The 23026-nt window shown below is 47.5% G+C and overlaps 1 protein-coding gene across 8 annotated transcripts in view; it reads left to right on the top strand.

Annotated features, from left to right (window-relative positions):
* PAICS (phosphoribosylaminoimidazole carboxylase and phosphoribosylaminoimidazolesuccinocarboxamide synthase) overlaps positions 1-23026 on the top strand; it is a 124576-nt gene that overhangs the window by 87727 nt on the left and 13823 nt on the right. For all 8 annotated transcript variants that reach the window (XM_063920874.1, XM_063920873.1, XM_063920876.1 and 5 more), the window contains one exon: positions 19590-19626. In XM_063920874.1, the coding sequence (XP_063776944.1) occupies positions 19590-19626 (37 nt within the window). The remainder of the gene's footprint in view (positions 1-19589; positions 19627-23026) is intronic.

Raw genomic sequence — 23026 nt, 5'->3', positions numbered from 1 at the left:
ACCCAAATGATGTCAGGGTGTCTATTGTGAGTTGCAAGTGTTGGTGAAGAAGTGTCTGTGATGGAGCCTTCAACAAGCGGTTGTCTAAATACGGAGTGATGTTGACTCCTTGACACCTCAGTACTGCAACCACGTGAGCCATGACCTTTGTAAACACCTGAGGGGCCGTGGAGAGCCCGAATGGAAGAACCTGAAATTGAAAATGCCAAGGGCCAATTGCAAATCTCAGAAGATGTTGGTGACCCTTCCAAATGGGCATGTGTAGGTAGGCATTTTTTGTCTATGGATGCCAAATATTCCTCCGGTTCCATGGCAGCGATGATTGAACGAATGGATTCCATTCTGAATTGCGAGATACGGATTTAGACACTTTAGAATCAAAATGGGCTGAAACGATCTGTCCGGTTTGCTTACAAGAGAAAGACTTGCGTAAAAGCCCTGACCCTGTTGTTGGTTGGGAACCGAAAGAATTACTCCGTTGTGTAAAAGCATTGTAGTTGCATGAATGACTGCTTCACGTCTGGAGGGATCGCCTGGGAGAGGTGTGACGAAAAATCGGTGCGGGACTGTCTCCTTGAGGTCCAAAATCTATCCTCCGGATACGACCCCTTCACTCACCGATCTGGTTTCGACAGGAACGAAACCTTGTTGGTTTAGGTTTCTGGGGAGCAACAGGAAGAAAAGGGCTCTTGCCTCTGTGGTATTGGAAATAATCTTTGGAAGTTCCGAACCAAATAGGAATTCCCCTTCAAATGGAACGGCTGTTAACGTCTGTCTGGAATCTGAATCCTCATTCCAAACCTGAAGCCATAGAGATTGTCTTACTCTTACTGCTAAGGCAGAAGCACATAACTGTAGGGAAGCAGAGTCCAATAAAGCTTCACCTACATAGGTAAGTGCTTCAGAAATTTATTCTATCAATAATCTAACTCCTGAGCTTGTAGATAACTCATCTTCTTCCCAAGCGAAGGCATCCTTCCACTCTGGGTCTACTTCACCCTCTTCCAGAGGGGAGGTTTCAGATTCTAATTCTTCTCCTGGGAACTTGATAGCGGTCTTTTAGTAGCCGTGGAACCCGAAGCAGTCACAATTTTATTTAAAGACTGTGCTAAATCAGAGACACTTGCCCATAGTTCTCGCCCATTGTGGTTCCGCAGAAGACTGACCTGAGTCAGAACTTGACTGAGACTACCACAAGTCTGCTTTAGCTTCTGCCATGTTTCTGGCCCACAAAGATATTGACTGATACTCAGAACCTCCCTGTTGCTCCACAACAGGTGCCCCAAAACATGCAGTGCATAGAGAACCTGGGGCAGATGTATTAACCTGGAGAAGGCATAAGGAAGTAATAAACCAGTGATATGTGCAAGGTGATAAAGGCACCAGCCAATCGGCTCCAATATGTAAATTAACAGTTAGGATCTGATTGGCTGCTGCCTTTATCACCTTGCACATATCACTGGTTTATCACTTCCTTATGCCTTCTCCAGGTTAATACATCTGCCCCTGGCTCTGTGCTACCTTTTGACAGTTTGGAGCCACATTGTGAATAGGCAAAATAAACAGTTCAGCCTGCTTTCCCTTTAGTAGATTGTCCGGTTTACTAGCCATTCTCTGTATAAAACTTAGCAGTGGCCTATTAAGTAAACAGTGAGTAAATAACAAGAAAAGGAACTAGCACTATACAGAGTTAAGTCTACAATAGAATTACCCTCTAGCTAGTGTCTTGTAATGATATGTACCCCGCCTGTATAAATCACAGAGTGAGTAACAGAATAACAGTGAGCCCAGATTAAACTAAGGGGGACATTTACTAAGCACAGAATAACAGTGAGCCCAGATTAAACTAAGGGGGACATTTACTAAGCACAGAATAACAGTGAGCCCAGATTAAACTAAGGGGGACATTTACTAAGCAGTGATAAGAGCAGAGAAGTGAACCAGTGGAGAAGTTGCCCATGGCAACCAATCAGCACTGAAGTAACAGCTATAATTTGCATACTTTAAAATTATACAGAGCTGCTGATTGGTTGAAGGGGCAACTTCTCCACTGGCTCACTTCTCCGCTCTTATCACTTCTTAGTACATGTCCCCCTAAATCTATCACCACAACATCTGTTATAACAACTGCACAATGATATAGGTTCACTGCAATACTTGGTATTTGCTGATCCCCGCCTGTACTAAACAGGGTGAGATGCTGGCGTCCCTGTGTATAAGCGTGTGTGCTGCTCAGCATCCCCCGCTGTGTCCCTTCAGTCAGCATGGAGAAGATGGTGTCTGCGGCTCAATCCCACCCCCACAGAATGAAGTAGGCGGATGGCAAGAACGTTGCTGAGCGGGAAGCATAAGGCGGGAAGTTGTCACCTCCCCCCTGCGTCCTGCCGCGGCTACAGTCACTTCAGTAAAAGGACCGCTCCGTTCGCTCAAAGGTCCACTGCCTCCCGGTGGTGAAGTGTCTTCTGCATCTTCACACAAACCCTCCAGACTAGTGCATAGGCCAGCGGGGGAAAACACAAGCGCCCCTCAGTCAAACAGTCCCCATATAACCACCGCTAAGACACAGACTGTAGTGAAAACCAAACTGGGAGAGGAGGGAGAAGGGGGCAGAGAAACACAGAATCATTCATATTAATGGAAGTAACAGCCCAACACTGTCCAGACAGGTTGGCTGTCCTACCTGGGAAATGCCTCCTTGGATCTCTGACCGGAATAAGCAAGCCCCGATGACCTTTAGTATGGTGGCTTTCCAGAGGCCATGTAGAGTGGGAAAAATCCTTAACTAGCTAAGCCCACTCCTGCTATACTTGTCACCCGTACACAGGGACTAAGTATATAAGAAAACTGAAATCAAAACAAAAGAAACCTAACTAAAATCTATAGACAGAAGTCTGTGCCTGTACTCCTCAGGCACAAAACTAAAACTGAGGTAATTCTGTGACAGACAGAGGGGGGAGGAGTTAGTTCCTATAGGTTCGGTGCCAAACTCTCTACCCACACACTCTAACCCCATCAGTAAGTGCGCAGCGTTCCCCAGATGGATGAAAGAGAAATATATATATATTACTCTCATTTATTTGAGGTGTGTGTGTGTGTGTGTGTGTGTGTGTGCAAGTGGATGGGGGCACTTTCAGTGGCAGATTGGTCTCATTTGTCCCTTGGCCGGGTCGACTCACCATACCTACTGGTTTGGCCTCATACATGTATTCCACCACTGTGGAATGCAAACCAGATAATGTGATCTTGCAGGCCGGCGGACGTCTCCAATAATCCGCAGCCTGATGGCGGCTGGAGCGGTTGTGACTGCACTGTGGCAGCTGGAGCCAAGGAAAGCTTGGCACCTCCCACCAGGCAGCCGCACACAGGAGACACAGCGAGAGGGCTGAGTGGGGTCCTCTGCCTCACACGAGCCTCCCTACCCAGGAGACTGGACTGGGGAGCTGAGACCCTGGAGCCCTCCATCAGATCAGGAGACAGGCGTGCTACCCCGGGCCAAGCGACCATGCTGATGAGGAACATGTACAACCTGGTGGATGATGGATGTGACTCCCAGGTCCCCCTACACAATGAGAAAGCGTTGCAGCACGGCATCCACTTCCAGGTGAAGATGAGCCTAGGGCGCTGGCTGTCTCTCCGCTGTCTATTACCTGTCTCTCTCCTGGCACTTCTGACTGTCCCTGCTGCTCACTTCCTGATTCTCTGGTACTCTCTTGCTGTCTGTCTGTGGGGGTAATTCTGACCGCTCGCTAGCTGTTTTTGCAGTCCAGCGTTCGCATAGTCGCTGGCCACCAGTGTGTATTTTAGCTGTGCAAGTGTGCGATCGCATGTGCAGCCGAGCGGTACAAAAAAATTTGTGCAGTTTCTGAGTTGCCCAGAACTAACTCAGCCGCTGCGATCACTTCAGCCTGTCCGGTCCCGGAATTGACGTCAGACACCCGCCCTGCAAACGCTTGGACACGCCTGCGTTTTTCCAACCACTCCCTGAAAACGGTCAGTTGCCACTCACAAACGCCTTCTTCCTGTCAACCTCCTTGCGATCGGCTGTGCGAATGGATTCTTCGTAAAACCCATCGCACGGCAATGACCCGCTTTGTACCCGTGCAATGCGCCTGCGCAGTGCGGTGATCGCAGCGCTGCAAAAACCGCTAGCGCGCAATCAGGTCTGAATTGCTCCCAGTGTGTCTGTGTCTGCTGCTCTCTTGCTGTCTGTTTCTGTTTACTCTCTATTACCGTCTCTCTCTCTCTCTCTGCTGCTCTCTTGCTGTCTCTGTTGCTTTCTTGTTTTCTGTCTCTTTCTGCTGCTTTATGGTTATCTCGGCTGAACTGTTGCTGTCTGTGCCTCTGTTTTTTTCCTGTGCGAGCCAAAGTATTTTTTTTTTCTTGTGCACTATTTTTCATCTGCGCATGCATCCCAAAGGTGCAGTACATACCCAGACACATACACCAAGAAGTGTATTAGAATTGTGTTAAGCGTTACTGTGTGGTTACGGGGGGCTGACTAATCAGACATAGGTGTAACAAAGTATGGGTGCATTGCTGAAAGTGGTTACATATAGAGATGCTGAATTGCTCACATTATAGGATATACACAGATGATCTGCATGTAGCAGAGATTGTAAGCTTGCGAGCAGGGCCTTCCTACCTCTGTCTGTCTGTTATTACAGAGTTTTGTTTTAGCACTGTTTTCAATAGCAAAAGCAACGGAGTATACAGCGTTATATAAGAAACTGATAATAATAATAATAGCATAGGGCTGGTGAAAGTTTCAGTGTTTTGGTCGATGGTGGTGTCTCAGTCCTTGCATATTCAGACACACGGATGTACACTAGGGAGGTGCATTAAAGGAGCATTACCAAGTCACAAATAAATTGCAGCAAAAGTTGTAAGGAAGCTGCAAGTTCGTACAACTCAGAATTAGGCTTATGAGGATGGATCCAGCTCCCGTGAACAGACCCCACCCCCTCAACAGACCCCACCCCCATCAGGGCTGCTTAAATGGATTTTGCGGGCTGGTTTTCCATCCCAATACACCCCTGGTCCACACTGATACCTGCTGGAGGATGCACATATTGATACACACAAGTAGTGTTTGCTAATAACATATAGAGCGCAGCCTATACAATATATTCTGTAGACTTGGGCAGCAGTGAAATATGCAGCTTGGATATTCCCACCAAGAATATGGTGTCTGGGTCATTTTCTCCCAATAATTTCCAAGTTGGCTTGCAGGCACCTCATTATCTGTATAGATTGCTATTTCCCTGGCATTCTCCCATATTGCATTCCTTTCGGAATTCAGTTTGAGAAGTGCTTGTGCTTACAAGCATTAGGCAGCAGCTTTTATCCTCAGTACACCATTATCTATTGCCTGACAATTATCCCTGCTCAATACACACTACTCTTCTCTTGCCTCCAGCTGCCCTTTCCCAGCCCTTCCTCCACCCACCTGATCATTTTTTATTAGACTTGAAACACGTCCTCCTTTTTATTTCCACTAAATGCATAGAGTTAATTTGCTAATAAAGGCATAGTGTTTTCTATAAACAGACGTTTATAGTTATTGTTACTCTAAATCTAACAGTTTTCCTTAAAGTACTGTGCAAAATTTTTTGACAGGTGTGGAAAAAAATCATACAACGTAAGAATGATTTAAAAAATAGAAGTGTTAACTATTAACTAAATGCAAAGTGAATGAACAGAAGAGAAATCTAAATCAAAACAATATTTGGTGTGACTGCCCTTTGCCTTCAAAACAGCTTCAATTCTTCTAGGTACACTTGCACACAGTTCCAAACATGTTGGAGAACTAACCACAGATATTCTGTGTATGTGGACTTGCTCAAATCCTTTTGTCTCTTCATGTAATCCCAGACTTGATAATGTTGAGATCAGGGCTCTGAGGTGGGCCATAACATCACTTCCAGAACTCCTTATTTTTCTTTATGCTGAATATAGTTCTTAATGACATTGGCTGTATGTCTGTGGTCGTTTTTCTGCTGCAGATTGCATGATGGATAAGTATTCCTGGTTTCAGACACCTTGTGGTTAAGATGCCAGCAGTTGGAATACAGACGCTGGAATCTTGACACCTGTCAGAATGCCAGCGCCAGGAACCCGACAGGGTCAGGAGACTGATGCAGGAATCCCAACCGTAAGCATAGTGGGCGGGCTAGGGCTGAAGGTGGGGGTCAGGTTTGGGTGCCACCTGGGGGACATGCTTACTTCCACGCATACACCCCCCCCCTCCTTCCCCCCAATATCTGGATGTCAGCATCTGTATTGTGATCGCTGACATCCCATCTGCCGGGAAATCCTACAACCCCTTCAATGGCTCGTAGCCACATTCAGCAATTAATCTGCCTAGCCCTTTCTTCCAGACGAAGGAAACTGTGCGACCTACTGCCATCTTGTTCCATTCTGATGCACAGTACACACTAGAGCGATCGATATTGCGGGCGATAGGACCCCGCATCGGCAAGTGCATACACACTTGCCGGTGCAGGGCGGTGACAGAAAGCATGGCATACCTAGCGATATCCGGTTGGGCGTGTTGCACAGCCAACAAGAAGATATCGCTAATGACAGTGGGAGTGTGTATATTGGGCAAACACACTGAACGATCTGGCCAATATGAGGTTCCTGTTCGTCCAGAAACTACATTCTGCTGAGATCGTTCTACTGCAGTCAAACAAACATGCGGCCCCGCATTACTATGTAAAAACAAGTGGAATGTGTCCCGACAGAACCTTCCCTGTCTCTTTACTCCCACCTCTACATGTGCCGCCCAGGCTTCTCCATCCTACTTTTCCAACCCTGTCTCTTTCGCTGGGTGCTCCTCCTCACTGAGGCGGCGAACGCTCAAACACAGAACAGAAGTGGTGGGAACACGTGAATGCGATGGTGAGAGTTCGGCAGGAAGTGAGGTGAGTGATGTGTGCGGGGTCCCCAGGTGCTGTCAGGGCACTGTATAGTATGTACGGAGGGGGGAGAGAGAGGGTAATGGGAGGGGGTAATAGTGTGTATTGGGTATTATCCCACTGTCTTCCTCAGCACAGTCTCTGTACTGTGATATGGAATGATACATAGCAGGTTTCTTGGGGGTATATGCAATTAGCGGCGAATCGCGGCAATTTTTTGCCCGTTTTTTAATTCGACACAATTCGACCATCGAATTCCGGCAAGTGGGTGCCGATATTCACCATATTCAATAAAAAACGGATTCGACAGTCCCGCTGCCGAAAAACGGCCGATTTGACGGATTTTGATCCGATTTTTAAAAAACGGGAAAAAACCCGAAAAAAAATTGCGTGGGGTCCCCCCTCCAAAGCATAACCAGCCTCGGGCTCTTCGAGCCGGTCCTGGTTCTAAAAATCTGGGGGGGGAAATGACAGGGGATCCCCCGTATTTTTAAAACCAGCACCGGGCTCTGCGCCTGGTGCAAAAAATACGGGGGACAAAAAGAGTAGGGGTCCCCCGTATTTTTTACACCAGCATCGGGCTTCACTAGCTGGACAGATGCCACAGCCGGGGGTCACTTTTACACAGCGCCCTGCGGCCGTGGCATTAAATATCCAACTAGTCACCCCTGGCCGGGGTACCCTGGGGAAGTGGGGACCCCTTCAATCAAGGGGTCCCCCCCCCAGACACCCAAGGGCCAGGGGTGAAGCCCGAGGCTGTCCCCCCATCCAAGGGCTGCGGATGGGGGGCTGATAGCCTTGAGAAAATTGAAAGAATATTGTTTTTTCCAGAAGAACTACAAGTCCCAGCAAGCCTCCCCCGCACATGGGACCTCTTTCCCCGAATGCCGGGACCCCACGTGACTGCTGTCACAGAAAGGTCCCTTCAGCCAATCAGGAATCGCTACTTCGTGGCACTCACCTGATTGGCTGTATGCGCGTCTGAGCTCAGACAGCGCATCGCACAGCTCCCTCCATTACTTTCAATGGTGGGAACTTTGCCGTCAGCGGTGGGGTTACCTGCGGTCAGCCGCTGACCGCGGGTGACCTCACCGCTGACCGCAAAGTTCCCACCATTGAATATAATGGTAAGGCTCTGCGATGCGCTGTCTGACAGCTCAGACGCGCAGAGCCAATCAGCAGAGTGCCAGGACGTTGCGCTCGCTGATTGGTTTAAGAGACCTTTCTGTGACAGCAGTCACGGGGGGGTCTCTGCATTCGGGGAAAGGGGTCCCATATGTAAACATGGAACCCCTTTCAGTCCGTTTGGTCCGGGTATTCGTTTTTTTTTTTTGCCAAGTACGAGGATTATAATCTGGACACTGGATCAGGTGAGTATAATTTTATTCACAGGTACACGTGGATTCTACTTGGACAAGTGGACCGAACGTCGTGTCAACATAGGTAAGTATGTGTGTGTGTCGACAGGTATGTAATAAAGTTTTACTTTCACGGTGTGCGTGTCCTGTTTTTATTTGTATTTTTTTTCCAGTAGAACTACAGGTACCAGCGGGCCCGTTTTTCTCCCGCATGCTGGTACTTGTGGTTCTCCAAGTACCAGCTTGCGGGGGAGGCTTGCTGGGACTTGTAGTACTACTGGAAAAAACAATATTCTTTACATTTTCTCAAGGCTATCAGCCCCCCATCCGCAGCCCTTGGATGGGGGGGACAGCCTCGGGCTTCACCCCTGGCCCTTGGGTGGCTGGGGGGGGGACCCCTTTGATTGAAGGGGTCCCCACTCCCCCAGGGTACCCCGGCCAGGGGTGACTAGTTGGATATTTAATGCCACGGCCGCAGGGCGCTGTATAAAAGTGACCCCCGGCTGTGGCATTATCTGTCCAGCTAGTGGAGCCCGATGCTGGTGTAAAAAATACGGGGAACCCCTACTCTTTTTGTCCCCCGTATTTTTTGCACCAGCACCAGGCGCAGAGCCCGGTGCTGGTTTTAAAAATACGGGGGATCCCCTGTCCGTTTTTTCCCCGGATTTTTAGAACCAGGACCAGCTCGAAGAGCCCGAGGCTGGTTATGCTTAGGAGGGGGGACCCCACGCTATTTTTTTTCGGGTTTTTACCATTCCATTTAAAAAATAATAATAATAATATTTTTAAAAATATATAAATAATACTTGTGCCTCCAAAAAAGACAAATCAAGTACCTAATCCCTTCTAATATAAATAGATATGCTATTACCAATAAAAAAAAAACAAAAAAACATGTTTTACATTTTTTTTATTAGATTCCGCCACCAAAGTGTGGGGGATTGAAAATGACGAATTTACTGTCTAAAAGCACTGTTGTCGAATTTCCAAACTTCAATTGAATATACTTTTGGCGAATTGCCGCATTTGTACCATTGCAGAAATGTCAAATTTCAAAAAGTCGAATTTGGAAAGTCCGTTTTTTTGACGAAAAGTACTGAATTGCATTGTCGAAAATTTTTTGGGGTCAAAAAGTCCAGTTTTGGTCATTGATTTATTTATTTTTTTATTATCGGTTTTCTTATTCAATACATAATAATTCTGAGTCTCTGTAGTTGTGGCCAGCCATGGAATTCTAATTTACTGCCTTGTGCTAGTGCGATATTCCGATCAGCTATTGCAGGGGATTGTGTGTCTGCGAATAGAAAGCCGTGCCGTCTATTGATTGTACGCCAGCTGCCGTACCATCATCACTGGGTGCAAGAGATCTGTCAGATACAGGCTTCCCTTCCCCATATGCACAACTGAAAATTGCACGGAGCTTTAGACAGATGCCCGCGACACCACATGACACCCCCAATTTCACTGAAAGGCAATCTATCCAACTTCCTCCCAATTTTAATAGGACGGATGTACACAAAAATGCTTAAATTGGCCTCTACGCATGCAGAGTATTGCCATTTGAGTCCATGAACCGCAATTTGTCTAGACTCTGAATCAGCCTTTATAAGTGTATTGTAATTGACCAGTCCGCGCCAATAGCATGCTATTTCAGCTACTTTTCCTGTCACAACCACCACATTTTATTTGGCAGGTTTGCGGTGTGTTCTAAACCTGTTGCTCAGTAAAGATGGGGTTTCTATACTTGTAATGTGAAAAACAATAGATGGAGTTTTCGATGTTCTGTGTAGGCATACAGTTTGGGAGCCACTGCTCTAAAGCCTGGATTCTCAGCAAGTTTGCAACGGTTTGAGCTTTAGTAAATTAGCCGGATTACAACCCCCCGGTAAACTGATGAAAACAAGCAGAAAATGTAAATCCGCTGTTTAATAAATATACCTCTAAAGGGGCGTACACACATACCAATGTTTACAGAGATGTGTGCTGAGAGAGGGGGGGGGGGGGGGGGGGACGCTCACTTCACCCAGCGGTGAAATGAGTGATCTAACTAGAACTGACCAATCTAGAGTCAGCGATAGCGATGCGCGGGGCCCTGCATCGCTATCGCTGACTCTAGATTCACAATACTGGACGCTGGTCTCCTGAGTGGTGTTGGGATTATGGCGTCAGTCACATGACGTCGGCATCCCAAACGCCTGAATGCTGAATGAATACCTATCTGAAATAGAAGTTATACAATTGGAGATACTTATTACAATTTTCTTTTTTTTCTTTTTTTTTAATCTTTTTCCCTTTTTTATATGAATATATTGTTTTTTGTGACAGTATTTGTTATAAGAAAGAATTTAAAAAAAAAGTAAAAATTCAAATATGCACCGCGAAACTGGGGATTATTAATACGTAGGCCCCTTACTTACTCGAAAAGTGTGATCGTTGATACACTGTTCTCCTTCACATTCATCCATTCTGATCCTGCAGCCCCTGAAGCTGTTAATGGGGATTGTTCAGGACCAGTTTTTAGAGGTTCATAACCCATGATAGGTGTATATTAAAACGCCAATCAAAGCAATAGTACCATGCACCAGCCAATGAGATGCAAGTTGCTCTGATGGGATATTCCCTAATTTATTGACCTCTCTGCTAGGAGCTACATTGTCTATCATTTTTTATTTTATTTTTGACACTTGGATTATATATCATTTTATTATTATTTATTATAATTTTGGAGTCTTCCACAGTAAGTCATCTGTAATAAATTAAACCTAACTCATAGTTACCAACTGTTCCTAGTTTTTGTAGATGATCCAAACAAATGTCCCTCTTTTTCAGTATTGATAAAATACTGCATAGTGTGTACGCACCCTTAAACTGTATCACATACGATCCGGCTTATATCGGCCAGTTCCTAATATTGTATAGTGTGTATGCTCGATATAGGGTACGATGTGCACTCCCGCGGGTCTCATGCTGCTTCGCGCGTCAGACCTTCATGCAGGTCTGATGTGCGGTGTTGCTTTCGAGGGCCGTTTGCCGTGGCTGACATTGGCAAGTGTGTATGCACTTACTGATGTCGGCGTCCTGTTGCAAGTGATGTCGCATCGTGTGGACATCGCACTGATGTGCACATAGCTTAAGAGTATTCTGATTCATTATGTTATTTTCTCTAACGTCCTAGTGGATGCCTGGGACTCCGTAAGGACCATGGGGAATAGACGGGCTCCGCAGGAGATATGGGCACTTTAAGAAAGAATTTAGATTCTGGTGTGCTCTGGCTTCTCCCTCTATGACCCTCCTCCAGACCTCAGTTTGAATCTGTGCCCGGACGAGCTGGGTGCTGTTCAGTGAGCTCTCCTGAGCTTGCTGTGAGAATGTATTTTGTTAGGTTTTTTATTTTCAGGGAGCTCTGCTGGCAACAGACTCCCTGCATCGTGGGACAGAGGGGAGAGAAGCAGCCCTACTCTCTGAAGATAGGTCCTGCTTCTTAGGCTACTGGACATCATTAGCTCCAGAGGGATCGTACACAGGATCTCACCCTCGTCGTCCGATCCCAGAGCCGCGCCGCCGTCCCCCTCGCAGAGCCGGAAGACAGAAGCCGGGTGAGCATGAGAAGCAAGAAGACTTCGAAATCGCCGGCAGAAGACTCCAGTCTTCACTGAGGTAGCGCACAGCACTGCAGCTGTGCGCCATTGCTCCCACACACACCTCACATACTCCGGTCACTGTAAGGGTGCAGGGCGCAGGGGGGGCGCCCTGGGCAGCAATTGGGACCTCTTTGGAAAAAGTTTAGCATATATACAGTTGGGCATTGTATATATGTATGAGCCCCCGCCAAAAATTGTACATTGAAGCGGGACAGAAGCCCGCCGCTGAGGGGGCGGGGCTTCTTCCTCAGCACTCACCAGCGCCATTTTTTTCTCCACAGCTCCGCTGAGAGGAAGCTCCCCAGGCTCTCCCCTGCAGATACATGGTAGAAGAGGGTAAAAAGAGAGGGGGGGCACATAATTAGGCGCAAAAATCAATATAAACAGCGGCTACTGGGTTAACATTAAGTTACTGTGTTATTCCTGGGTTATATAGCGCTGGGGTGTGTGCTGGCATACTCTCTCTCTGTCTCTCCAAAGGGCCTTGTGGGGGAACTGTATTCAAAAAGAGCATTCCCTGTGTGTGTGTGCGGCATGTCGGTACGCTTGTGTCGACATGTTTGACGAGGAAGGCTATGTGGAAACAGAGCGGGAGCAAATGAATGTGGTGTCTCCGCCGACACCTGATTGAATGGATATGTTACACAAAGGGGGCGACCCGGCACCGGTCTGAAAATAGTTTTTGATTACAGAAAAACCAAATTTGGACAATTTTCAAGTAAAATCTTTAATATAATGTCCAGTTTGGGGGTGCGCCCAGAGCCAGTGACATATGCATAAACAAAAGGGAGAAAGAAGAAGGCTCTTGTGTGGGCGCACTCATTAATGGTAGTTAAATAACTAGAATGAATAACACTAGGTTGATTAGTCAGCAGATAAAACAAAATTTATTTGGAAATATTAAGAATATAATTGCCCCTGGTTGAGGAGATGTGAATGATCCCAGATAAAAATGTTCTGGTCCTGCCTCAGGAAATGAGATGGAGAGGGGTAGAGACACTGCAAGTCATAAACCCTTTCTCACCCGGCCAGTACAGATGATCTGTATTAATGAGCTCAATTAAGTCAATTGATTTTAGATTCTGTCATAATCCTAATGAAGGAATAACAGCTGTTATGGCAATAAGTAATAATAGAAACAAATCAAAGGATATACCAGGGTAAAGAAAGAAAAGGATAGGAACAAATGGTGATGCTGCTGTTGGAGTCACATACCACACATCATATGCAATGATTGATGTTCTACAACACTGAGTATTCCCTGTGAGTCTCCACCTCAGGTACTAACTCAGCCCACACTGTTTCGCTTCCAAGATCGGACGAGATCGGGCATTAGCAGTGTGGTTTGATAGTAGAAACCACACTGCTGAGAGGAAGCTCCCCAGGCTCTCCCCTGCAGATACATGGTAGAAGAGGGTAAAAAGAGAGGGGGGGCACATAATTAGGCGCAAAAATCAATATAAACAGCGGCTACTGGGTTAACATTAAGTTACTGTGTTATTCCTGGGTTATATAGCGCTGGGGTGTGTGCTGGCATACTCTCTCTCTGTCTCTCCAAAGGGCCTTGTGGGGGAACTGTATTCAAAAAGAGCATTCCCTGTGTGTGTGTGCGGCATGTCGGTACGCTTGTGTCGACATGTTTGACGAGGAAGGCTATGTGGAAACAGAGCGGGAGCAAATGAATGTGGTGTCTCCGCCGACACCTGATTGAATGGATATGTGGAAGGTTTTAAATGATAATGTTAATTCCTTGCATAAAAGGTTTGAAAAAGCTGAAGCCTTAGGACAGTCAGGGTCTCAGCCCGTGCCTGATCCTATGTCGCAGAGGCCGTCAGGGTCTCAGAAGCGCCCACTATCCAAAAATTGTTGACACAGATACCGACATGGATTCTGATTCCAGTGTCGATTACGATGATGCAAAGTTACAGCCAAAATTGGCTAAATCCATCCGTTATATGATTATAGCAATTAAGGATGTGTTGCACATCACAGAGGAAACCCCAGTCCCTGACAAGAGGGTTCATATGTATGGGGAAAAGAGGCAGGAGGTGACCTTTCCCCCTTCACACGAGCTAAATGAGTTATGTGAAAAGGCTTGGGAATCTCCAGATAAAAAACTGCAGATTTCCAAATGGATTCTTATGGCATATCCTGTCCCGCCAACGGACAGGTTACGCTGGGAATCCTCCCCTAGGGTGGACAAAGCTTTAACACGCTTATCCAAGAGGGTAGCCCTGCCGTCACAGGATACGGCTACCCTCAAAGATGCTGCGGATAGAAAGCAAGAGGGTACCCTGAAGTCCATTTATACACATTCAGGTACCGTACTGAGGCCAGTGATCGCGTCGGCCTGGGTGTGTAGTGCTGTAGCAGCATGGATGGACACCCTGTCTGAGGAACTTGATACCTTAGACAAGGATACTATATTGATGACCCTGGGGCATATAAAAGACGCTGTCCTATATATGAGAGATGCTCAAAGAGACATTAGTCTACTGGGTTCTAGAATAAATGCTATGTCGATTTCTGCCAGAAGGGTCCTGTGGACTCGGCAATGGACAGGTGATGCCGACTCAAAAAGGCACATGGAGGTTTTACCTTACCTTACAAGGGTGAGGAATTGTTTGGGGAGGGTCTCTCGGACCTGGTCTCCACAGCTACTGCTGGAAAGTCAAATTTTTTGCCATATGTTTCCTCACAACCTAAGAAAGCACCGTATTACCAAATGCAGTCCTTTCGATCACAGAAAAGCAAGAAAGTCCGAGGTGCGTCCTTTCTTGCCAGGAGCAGGGGCAGAGGAAAGAAGCTGCACAACACAGCTAGTTCCCAGGATCAGAAGTCCTACCCGGCTTCCACAAAATCCACCGCATGACGCTGGGGCTCCACAGGCGGAGCTAGGCCCGGTGGGGGCGCGTCTCCGAAATTTCAGCCACGAGTGGGTTCACTCCCAGTTGGAACCCTGGGCAATAGATATTGTGTCTCAGGGATACAAGCTGGAATTCGAAGAGATGCCCCCGCACCGATACCTCAAATCGGCCCTGCCAGCTTCCCCCCTCGAGAGGGAAATAGTGTTAACTGCAATTCACAAATTGTATCTTCAACAGGTGGTGGTCAAGGTTCCCCTCCTTCAACAAGGAAGGGGTTATTATTCGACCATTTTTGTAGTACCGAAACCGGACGGTTCGGTTAGACCCATATTGAATTTAAAATCCCTGAACATATACCTGAAAAGGTTCAAGTTCAAGATGGAATCGCTCAGAGCGGTCATCGCAAGCCTGGAAGGGGGGGATTTTATGGTGTCTCTGGACATAAAGGATGCATACCTTCATGTCCCCATTTATCCGCCTCATCAGGCGTACCTCTGATTTGTGGTACAGGATTGTCATTACCAATTTCAGACGTTGCCGTTTGGCCTCTCAACGGCACCGAGAATATTTACCAAGGTAATGGCGGAAATGATGGTACTCCTGCGGAAGCAAGGGGTCACAATTATCCCATACTTGGACGATCTCCTCATAAAAGCGAGGTCAAGAGAGCAGTTGCTGATCAGCGTAGCACGTTCTCTGGAAGTGTTGCGGCAACACGGCTGGATTCTAAATATTCCAAAGTCGCAGTTGATTCCTACGACTCGTCTGCCTTTCCTGGGCATGATTCTGGACACAGACCAGAAAAGGGTTCATCTCCCGATGGAGAAAGCTCAGGAACTCATGACACTGGTCAGAAACCTATTGAAACCAAAACAGGTGTCAGTGCATCACTGCACTCGAGTCCTGGGAAAGATGGTGGCATCATACGAGGCCATTCCCTTCGGCAGGTTCCATGCGAGGACCTTTCAATGGGACTTACTGGACAAATGGTCCGGATCACATCTTCAAATGCATCAGTTAATCACCCTATCCCCCAGGGCCATGGTGTCTCTCCTGTGGTGGCAGCAGAGTGCTCACCTTCTCGAGGGCCGCAGATTCGGCATTCAGGACTGGGTCCTGGTGACCACGGATGCAAGCCTCCGAGGGTGGGGGGCAGTCACACAGGGAAGAAATTTCCAAGGTCTGTGGTCAAGTCAGGAGACTTGCCTTCACATCAACATCCTGGAACTAAGGGCCATATACAACGCCCTACGTCAAGTGGAGACCCTGCTTCGCGACCAACCGGTTCTGATTCAGTCAGACAACATCACCGCTGTGGCTCATGTAAACCGACAAGGCGGCACAAGGAGCAGGGTGGCGATGGTGGAAGCCACCAGAATTCTTCGCTGGGCGGAAAATCACGTAAGCGCACTGTCAGCAGTGTTCATCCCGGGAGTGGACAACTGGGAAGCAGACTTTCTCAGCAGGCACGACCTCCACCCGGGAGAGTTGGGACTTCATCAAGAAGTCTTCATGCAGATTGCAAGTCGGTGGGAACTGCCACAGGTGGACATGATGGCATCCCGCCTCAACAAAAAGCTACAGAGGTATTGCGCCAGGTCAAGAGACCCTCAGGCGATAGCTGTGGACGCACTGGTGACACCGTGGGTGTTCCAGTCGGTCTATGTATTTCCTCCTCTTCCTCTCATACCCAAGGTGCTGAGAATCATAAGAAAAAGAGGAGTGAGAACAATACTCATTGTTCCGGATTGGCCAAGAAGGACTTGGTATCCAGATCTGCAGGAAATGCTCACAGAGGACCTGTGGCCTCTGCCTCTAAGACAGGACTTGTTGCAACAGGGGCCCTGTCTGTTCCAAGACTTACCGCGGCTGCGTTTGACGGCATGGCGGTTGAACGCCGGATCCTAGCAGAAGAAGGCATTCCGGATAAGGTCATTCCTACGCTGATAAAGGCTAGGAAGGACGTGACGGCTCAACATTATCACCGTATATGGCGAAAATATGTTGCTTGGTGTGAGGCCAGGAATGCCCCTACGGAGGAATTCCAGCTGGGCCGTTTCCTTCACTTCCTACAGTCGGGAGTGACTTTGGGCCTAAAATTGGGTTCCATTAAGGTCCAGATTTTGGCCCTATCCATTTTCTTTCAAAAAGAACTGGCTTCTCTACCTGAAGTTCAGACGTTTGTAAAGGGAGTACTGCATATTCAGCCCCCTTTTGTGCCTCCAGTGGCACCTTGGGATCTTAACGTGGTGTTGAGTTTCCTGAAATCACACTGGTTTGAACCACTCAAAACGGTGGAATTGAAATATCTCACGTGGAAGGTGGTCATGCTACTAGCCTTGACTTCGGCCAGGCATGTTTCAGAATTAGCGGCTTTGTCACATAAAAGCCCCTATCTAGTTTTCCATGCGGATAGAGCAGAATTGCGGACCCGCCCACAATTTCTGCCGAAGGTGGTTTCATCCTTTTATATAAACCAACCTATTGTGGTGCCTGTGGCTACTACTGACTTGGAGGATTCCGAGTTACTTGATGTGGTCAGGGCTTTGAAGGTTTATGTAGCCAGAACGGCTAGGGTCAGGAAAACAGAATCTTTGTTTATCTTGTATGCTTCCAACAAGCTTGGGCCGCCTGCTTCAAAGCAAACTATTGCTCGCTGGATCTGTAACACGATTCAGCAGGCTCATTCTGCGGCTGGATTGCCGCTGCCAAAATCAGTTAAGGCCCATTCCACTAGGAAGGTGGGCTCTTCTTGGGGGGCTGCCCGAGGGGGTCTCGGCATTACAGCTTTGCCGAGCGGCTACTTGGTCAGGTTCAAACACTTTTGCAAAGTTCTACAAGTTTGATACCCTGGCTGAGGAGGACCTTGTGTTTGCTCAATCGGTGCTGCAGAGTCATCCGCATTCTCCCGCCCGTTTGGGAGCTTTGGTATAATCCCCATGGTCCTTACGGAGTCCCCAGCATCCACTAGGACGTTAGAGAAAATAAGATTTTACTTACCGGTAAATCTATTTCTCGTAGTCCGTAGTGGATGCTGGGCGCCCCGTCCCAAGTGCAGACTTTTTCTGCAATGCTTGTATATAGTTATTGCTTACATAAGGGTTATGTTATAGTTGCATCGGGTTGATCTGATGCGCTATTGTTGTTCATACTGTTAACTGGGTAAGTTTATCACAAGTTATACGGTGTGATTGGTGTGGCTGGTATGTATCTTGCCCTGGATTACCAAAATCCTTTCCTTGTACTGTCCGCTCTTCCGGGCACAGTTTCTCTAACTGAGGTCTGGAGGAAGGACATAGAGGGAGGAGCCAGAGCACACCAGAATCTAAATTCTTTCTTAAAGTGACCATGTCTCCTGCGGAGCCCGTCTATTCCCCATGGTCCTTACGGAGTCCCCAGCATCCACTACGGACTACGAGAAATAGATTTACCGGTAAGTAAAATCTTATTATTTATTGAAAGAGTATTTGAAATGCACAAAACTCAATTCAGCAACCTTTCATGGAGTAGACTAGAAAGCCTTATCCATAGTAAACATTGAAAAAGCGGAATCCATACCACCTGTCCTGGGCGGGATCACCCAGGGTTCTCGTAGATCAGGCATTCCCAACCACGGTCCTCAAGGCACACTAACAGTGCAGGTTTTAGTGATATACAGGCTTCAGCACAGGTGACTTAATTAGTACCTCAGTTATTTTGATTTAACCATCGGTGCCGAAGCCTGGATATCACTAAAACCTGCACTGTTGGTGTGCCTTGAGGACCGTGGTTGGGAAGAGATCCTGTCTGAAGATAGACACTGTCTAGGTCGACCACTATAGGGCGACAGTCACTAGGCTGACAGGGTTTCTAGGTTGACATGTGCTAGGTTGACAGGTCAAAAGGTCGACATGAGTTTTTCATATTTTTTTTTCTTTTTTGAACTTTTTCATACTTAACGATCCACGTGGACTATGATTGGAATGGTAATCTGCCCGAAGCATGGCGAGCGAAGCGGAGCACTAATTAGGCTTCCCAGTCACTGTATGCAGAAAACGACACCAAAAAAAAAAAAACTCATGTCGACCTAGTGACTGTCGATTTGATGATCCACACCCGGTTGTGAATGCCTGTCGTAGATAGTATGGTGCAGTGTCAAAATCCCTGCAAATCATTCCGAAATATATTTAATGACCTGATGGCAATTTTAAAAATAAATGTATTTTCATTTGGTCCAGAAATCTATCATTACAGTTTGGTGCAACAATGTCTCATCAGTACTCCTGAAATTGAATGAAATAAAATAGCAGCAGGCTCCAATACAGAACAGCCTCAGTCGCACACCCCAGCAGTCGGTGTCACAGCCAGGACTCCCATTACCCTCTCCCATGGCTACACCATCGATATATGGCTTCCAGTTTCTACCTAGGGTCTGAGACCATCGATGGCACATCCTTGGCCGTCACTACACCCAGCTCAGTCTGTGCAGACTCTCGGCACTGGAGGCGTTAACACTATAAGTGACGAGATGCAAATAAGGATTTTTAGGAGCGCCGTGATTGGTCAGCGTGAGGGGGCGGGCACAGCGCTCTTTATTATTGGAGTATTTCCCCAGCCAAGTCTCGTGGTTTCTCTCCCCCGTGTCTGTGAGCGCGGTGCCGTGCAGACTGCTGGTAGTGACCCCGGTAATATCATCATCATCGCTGCTGGTGGGGAGGGTGTGCTGGGACATGTAGTTACACTGTATTTACAACAGTGCCTTGCGGCAGTCTCTGTGCGCGCAGATTGCAGCGTGTAATTGTTGTCTGTCTGCTTGTTTCCATCTAGGGTGACAGCTGCGTCAGCATCATGGAATCCAGTGCGGGTGAGTGTGCAGATCAGCCGGCGTGTGTGCGGGTGGTGCGAGGTGAGGTGGAACACGTGGGGGAGAGCCTGGCGGGCGGCTGCTGCTACTCAGTGCTCACTGTGTATCTCCTGTGTCTCCGCTCTCACAGGCCGCATCCAGCTCCCTCACTGAGCAGCCTGTGGGATCTACGCTATATCCAGTATCCTCATGTAAACCGACAAGGCGGCACAAGGAGCAGGGTGGCGATGGTGGAAGCCACCAGAATTCTTCGCTGGGCGGAAAATCACGTAAGCGCACTGTCAGCAGTGTTCATCCCGGGAGTGGACAACTGGGAAGCAGACTTTCTCAGCAGGCACGACCTCCACCCGGGAGAGTTGGGACTTCATCAAGAAGTCTTCACGCAGATTGTAAGTCGGTGGGAACTGCCACAGGTGGACATGATGGCATCCCGCCTCAACAAAAAGCTACAGAGGTATTGCGCCAGGTCAAGAGACCCTCAGGCGATAGCTGTGGACGCACTGGTGACACCGTGGGTGTTCCAGTCGGTCTATGTATTTCCTCCTCTTCCTCTCATACCCAAGGTGCTGAGAATCATAAGAAAAAGAGGAGTGAGAACAATACTCATTGTTCCGGATTGGCCAAGAAGGACTTGGTATCCAGATCTGCAGGAAATGCTCACAGAGGACCTGTGGCCTCTGCCTCTAAGACAGGACTTGTTGCAACAGGGGCCCTGTCTGTTCCAAGACTTACCGCGGCTGCGTTTGACGGCATGGCGGTTGAACGCCGGATCCTAGCAGAAGAAGGCATTCCGGATAAGGTCATTCCTACGCTGATAAAGGCTAGGAAGGACGTGACGGCTCAACATTATCACCGTATATGGCGAAAATATGTTGCTTGGTGTGAGGCCAGGAATGCCCCTACGGAGGAATTCCAGCTGGGCCGTTTCCTTCACTTCCTACAGTCGGGAGTGACTTTGGGCCTAAAATTGGGTTCCATTAAGGTCCAGATTTTGGCCCTATCCATTTTCTTTCAAAAAGAACTGGCTTCTCTACCTGAAGTTCAGACGTTTGTAAAGGGAGTACTGCATATTCAGCCCCCTTTTGTGCCTCCAGTGGCACCTTGGGATCTTAACGTGGTGTTGAGTTTCCTGAAATCACACTGGTTTGAACCACTCAAAACGGTGGAATTGAAATATCTCACGTGGAAGGTGGTCATGCTACTAGCCTTGACTTCGGCCAGGCATGTTTCAGAATTAGCGGCTTTGTCACATAAAAGCCCCTATCTAGTTTTCCATGCGGATAGAGCAGAATTGCGGACCCGCCCACAATTTCTGCCGAAGGTGGTTTCATCCTTTTATATAAACCAACCTATTGTGGTGCCTGTGGCTACTACTGACTTGGAGGATTCCGAGTTACTTGATGTGGTCAGGGCTTTGAAGGTTTATGTAGCCAGAACGGCTAGGGTCAGGAAAACAGAATCTTTGTTTATCTTGTATGCTTCCAACAAGCTTGGGCCGCCTGCTTCAAAGCAAACTATTGCTCGCTGGATCTGTAACACGATTCAGCAGGCTCATTCTGCGGCTGGATTGCCGCTGCCAAAATCAGTTAAGGCCCATTCCACTAGGAAGGTGGGCTCTTCTTGGGGGGCTGCCCGAGGGGGTCTCGGCATTACAGCTTTGCCGAGCGGCTACTTGGTCAGGTTCAAACACTTTTGCAAAGTTCTACAAGTTTGATACCCTGGCTGAGGAGGACCTTGTGTTTGCTCAATCGGTGCTGCAGAGTCATCCGCATTCTCCCGCCCGTTTGGGAGCTTTGGTATAATCCCCATGGTCCTTACGGAGTCCCCAGCATCCACTAGGACGTTAGAGAAAATAAGATTTTACTTACCGGTAAATCTATTTCTCGTAGTCCGTAGTGGATGCTGGGCGCCCCGTCCCAAGTGCAGACTTTTTCTGCAATGCTTGTATATAGTTATTGCTTACATAAGGGTTATGTTATAGTTGCATCGGGTTGATCTGATGCGCTATTGTTGTTCATACTGTTAACTGGGTAAGTTTATCACAAGTTATACGGTGTGATTGGTGTGGCTGGTATGTATCTTGCCCTGGATTACCAAAATCCTTTCCTTGTACTGTCCGCTCTTCCGGGCACAGTTTCTCTAACTGAGGTCTGGAGGAAGGACATAGAGGGAGGAGCCAGAGCACACCAGAATCTAAATTCTTTCTTAAAGTGACCATGTCTCCTGCGGAGCCCGTCTATTCCCCATGGTCCTTACGGAGTCCCCAGCATCCACTACGGACTACGAGAAATAGATTTACCGGTAAGTAAAATCTTATTATTTATTGAAAGAGTATTTGAAATGCACAAAACTCAATTCAGCAACCTTTCATGGAGTAGACTAGAAAGCCTTATCCATAGTAAACATTGAAAAAGCGGAATCCATACCACCTGTCCTGGGCGGGATCACCCAGGGTTCTCGTAGATCAGGCATTCCCAACCACGGTCCTCAAGGCACACTAACAGTGCAGGTTTTAGTGATATACAGGCTTCAGCACAGGTGACTTAATTAGTACCTCAGTTATTTTGATTTAACCATCGGTGCCGAAGCCTGGATATCACTAAAACCTGCACTGTTGGTGTGCCTTGAGGACCGTGGTTGGGAAGAGATCCTGTCTGAAGATAGACACTGTCTAGGTCGACCACTATAGGGCGACAGTCACTAGGCTGACAGGGTTTCTAGGTTGACATGTGCTAGGTTGACAGGTCAAAAGGTCGACATGAGTTTTTCATATTTTTTTTTCTTTTTTGAACTTTTTCATACTTAACGATCCACGTGGACTATGATTGGAATGGTAATCTGCCCGAAGCATGGCGAGCGAAGCGGAGCACTAATTCGGCTTCCCAGTCACTGTATGCAGAAAACGACACCAAAAAAAAAAAAACTCATGTCGACCTAGTGACTGTCGATTTGATGATCCACACCCGGTTGTGAATGCCTGTCGTAGATAGTATGGTGCAGTGTCAAAATCCCTGCAAATCATTCCGAAATATATTTAATGACCTGATGGCAATTTTAAAAATAAATGTATTTTCATTTGGTCCAGAAATCTATCATTACAGTTTGGTGCAACAATGTCTCATCAGTACTCCTGAAATTGAATGAAATAAAATAGCAGCAGGCTCCAATACAGAACAGCCTCAGTCGCACACCCCAGCAGTCGGTGTCACAGCCAGGACTCCCATTACCCTCTCCCATGGCTACACCATCGATATATGGCTTCCAGTTTCTACCTAGGGTCTGAGACCATCGATGGCACATCCTTGGCCGTCACTACACCCAGCTCAGTCTGTGCAGACTCTCGGCACTGGAGGCGTTAACACTATAAGTGACGAGATGCAAATAAGGATTTTTAGGAGCG

Source organism: Pseudophryne corroboree, chromosome 1, assembly GCF_028390025.1.
Source record: "Pseudophryne corroboree isolate aPseCor3 chromosome 1, aPseCor3.hap2, whole genome shotgun sequence".
Classification (NCBI taxonomy): Eukaryota; Metazoa; Chordata; class Amphibia; order Anura; family Myobatrachidae; genus Pseudophryne; species Pseudophryne corroboree.
Note: the sequence above shows the minus strand (reverse complement) of the source record. Positions and strands in the feature narration are given on the sequence as shown.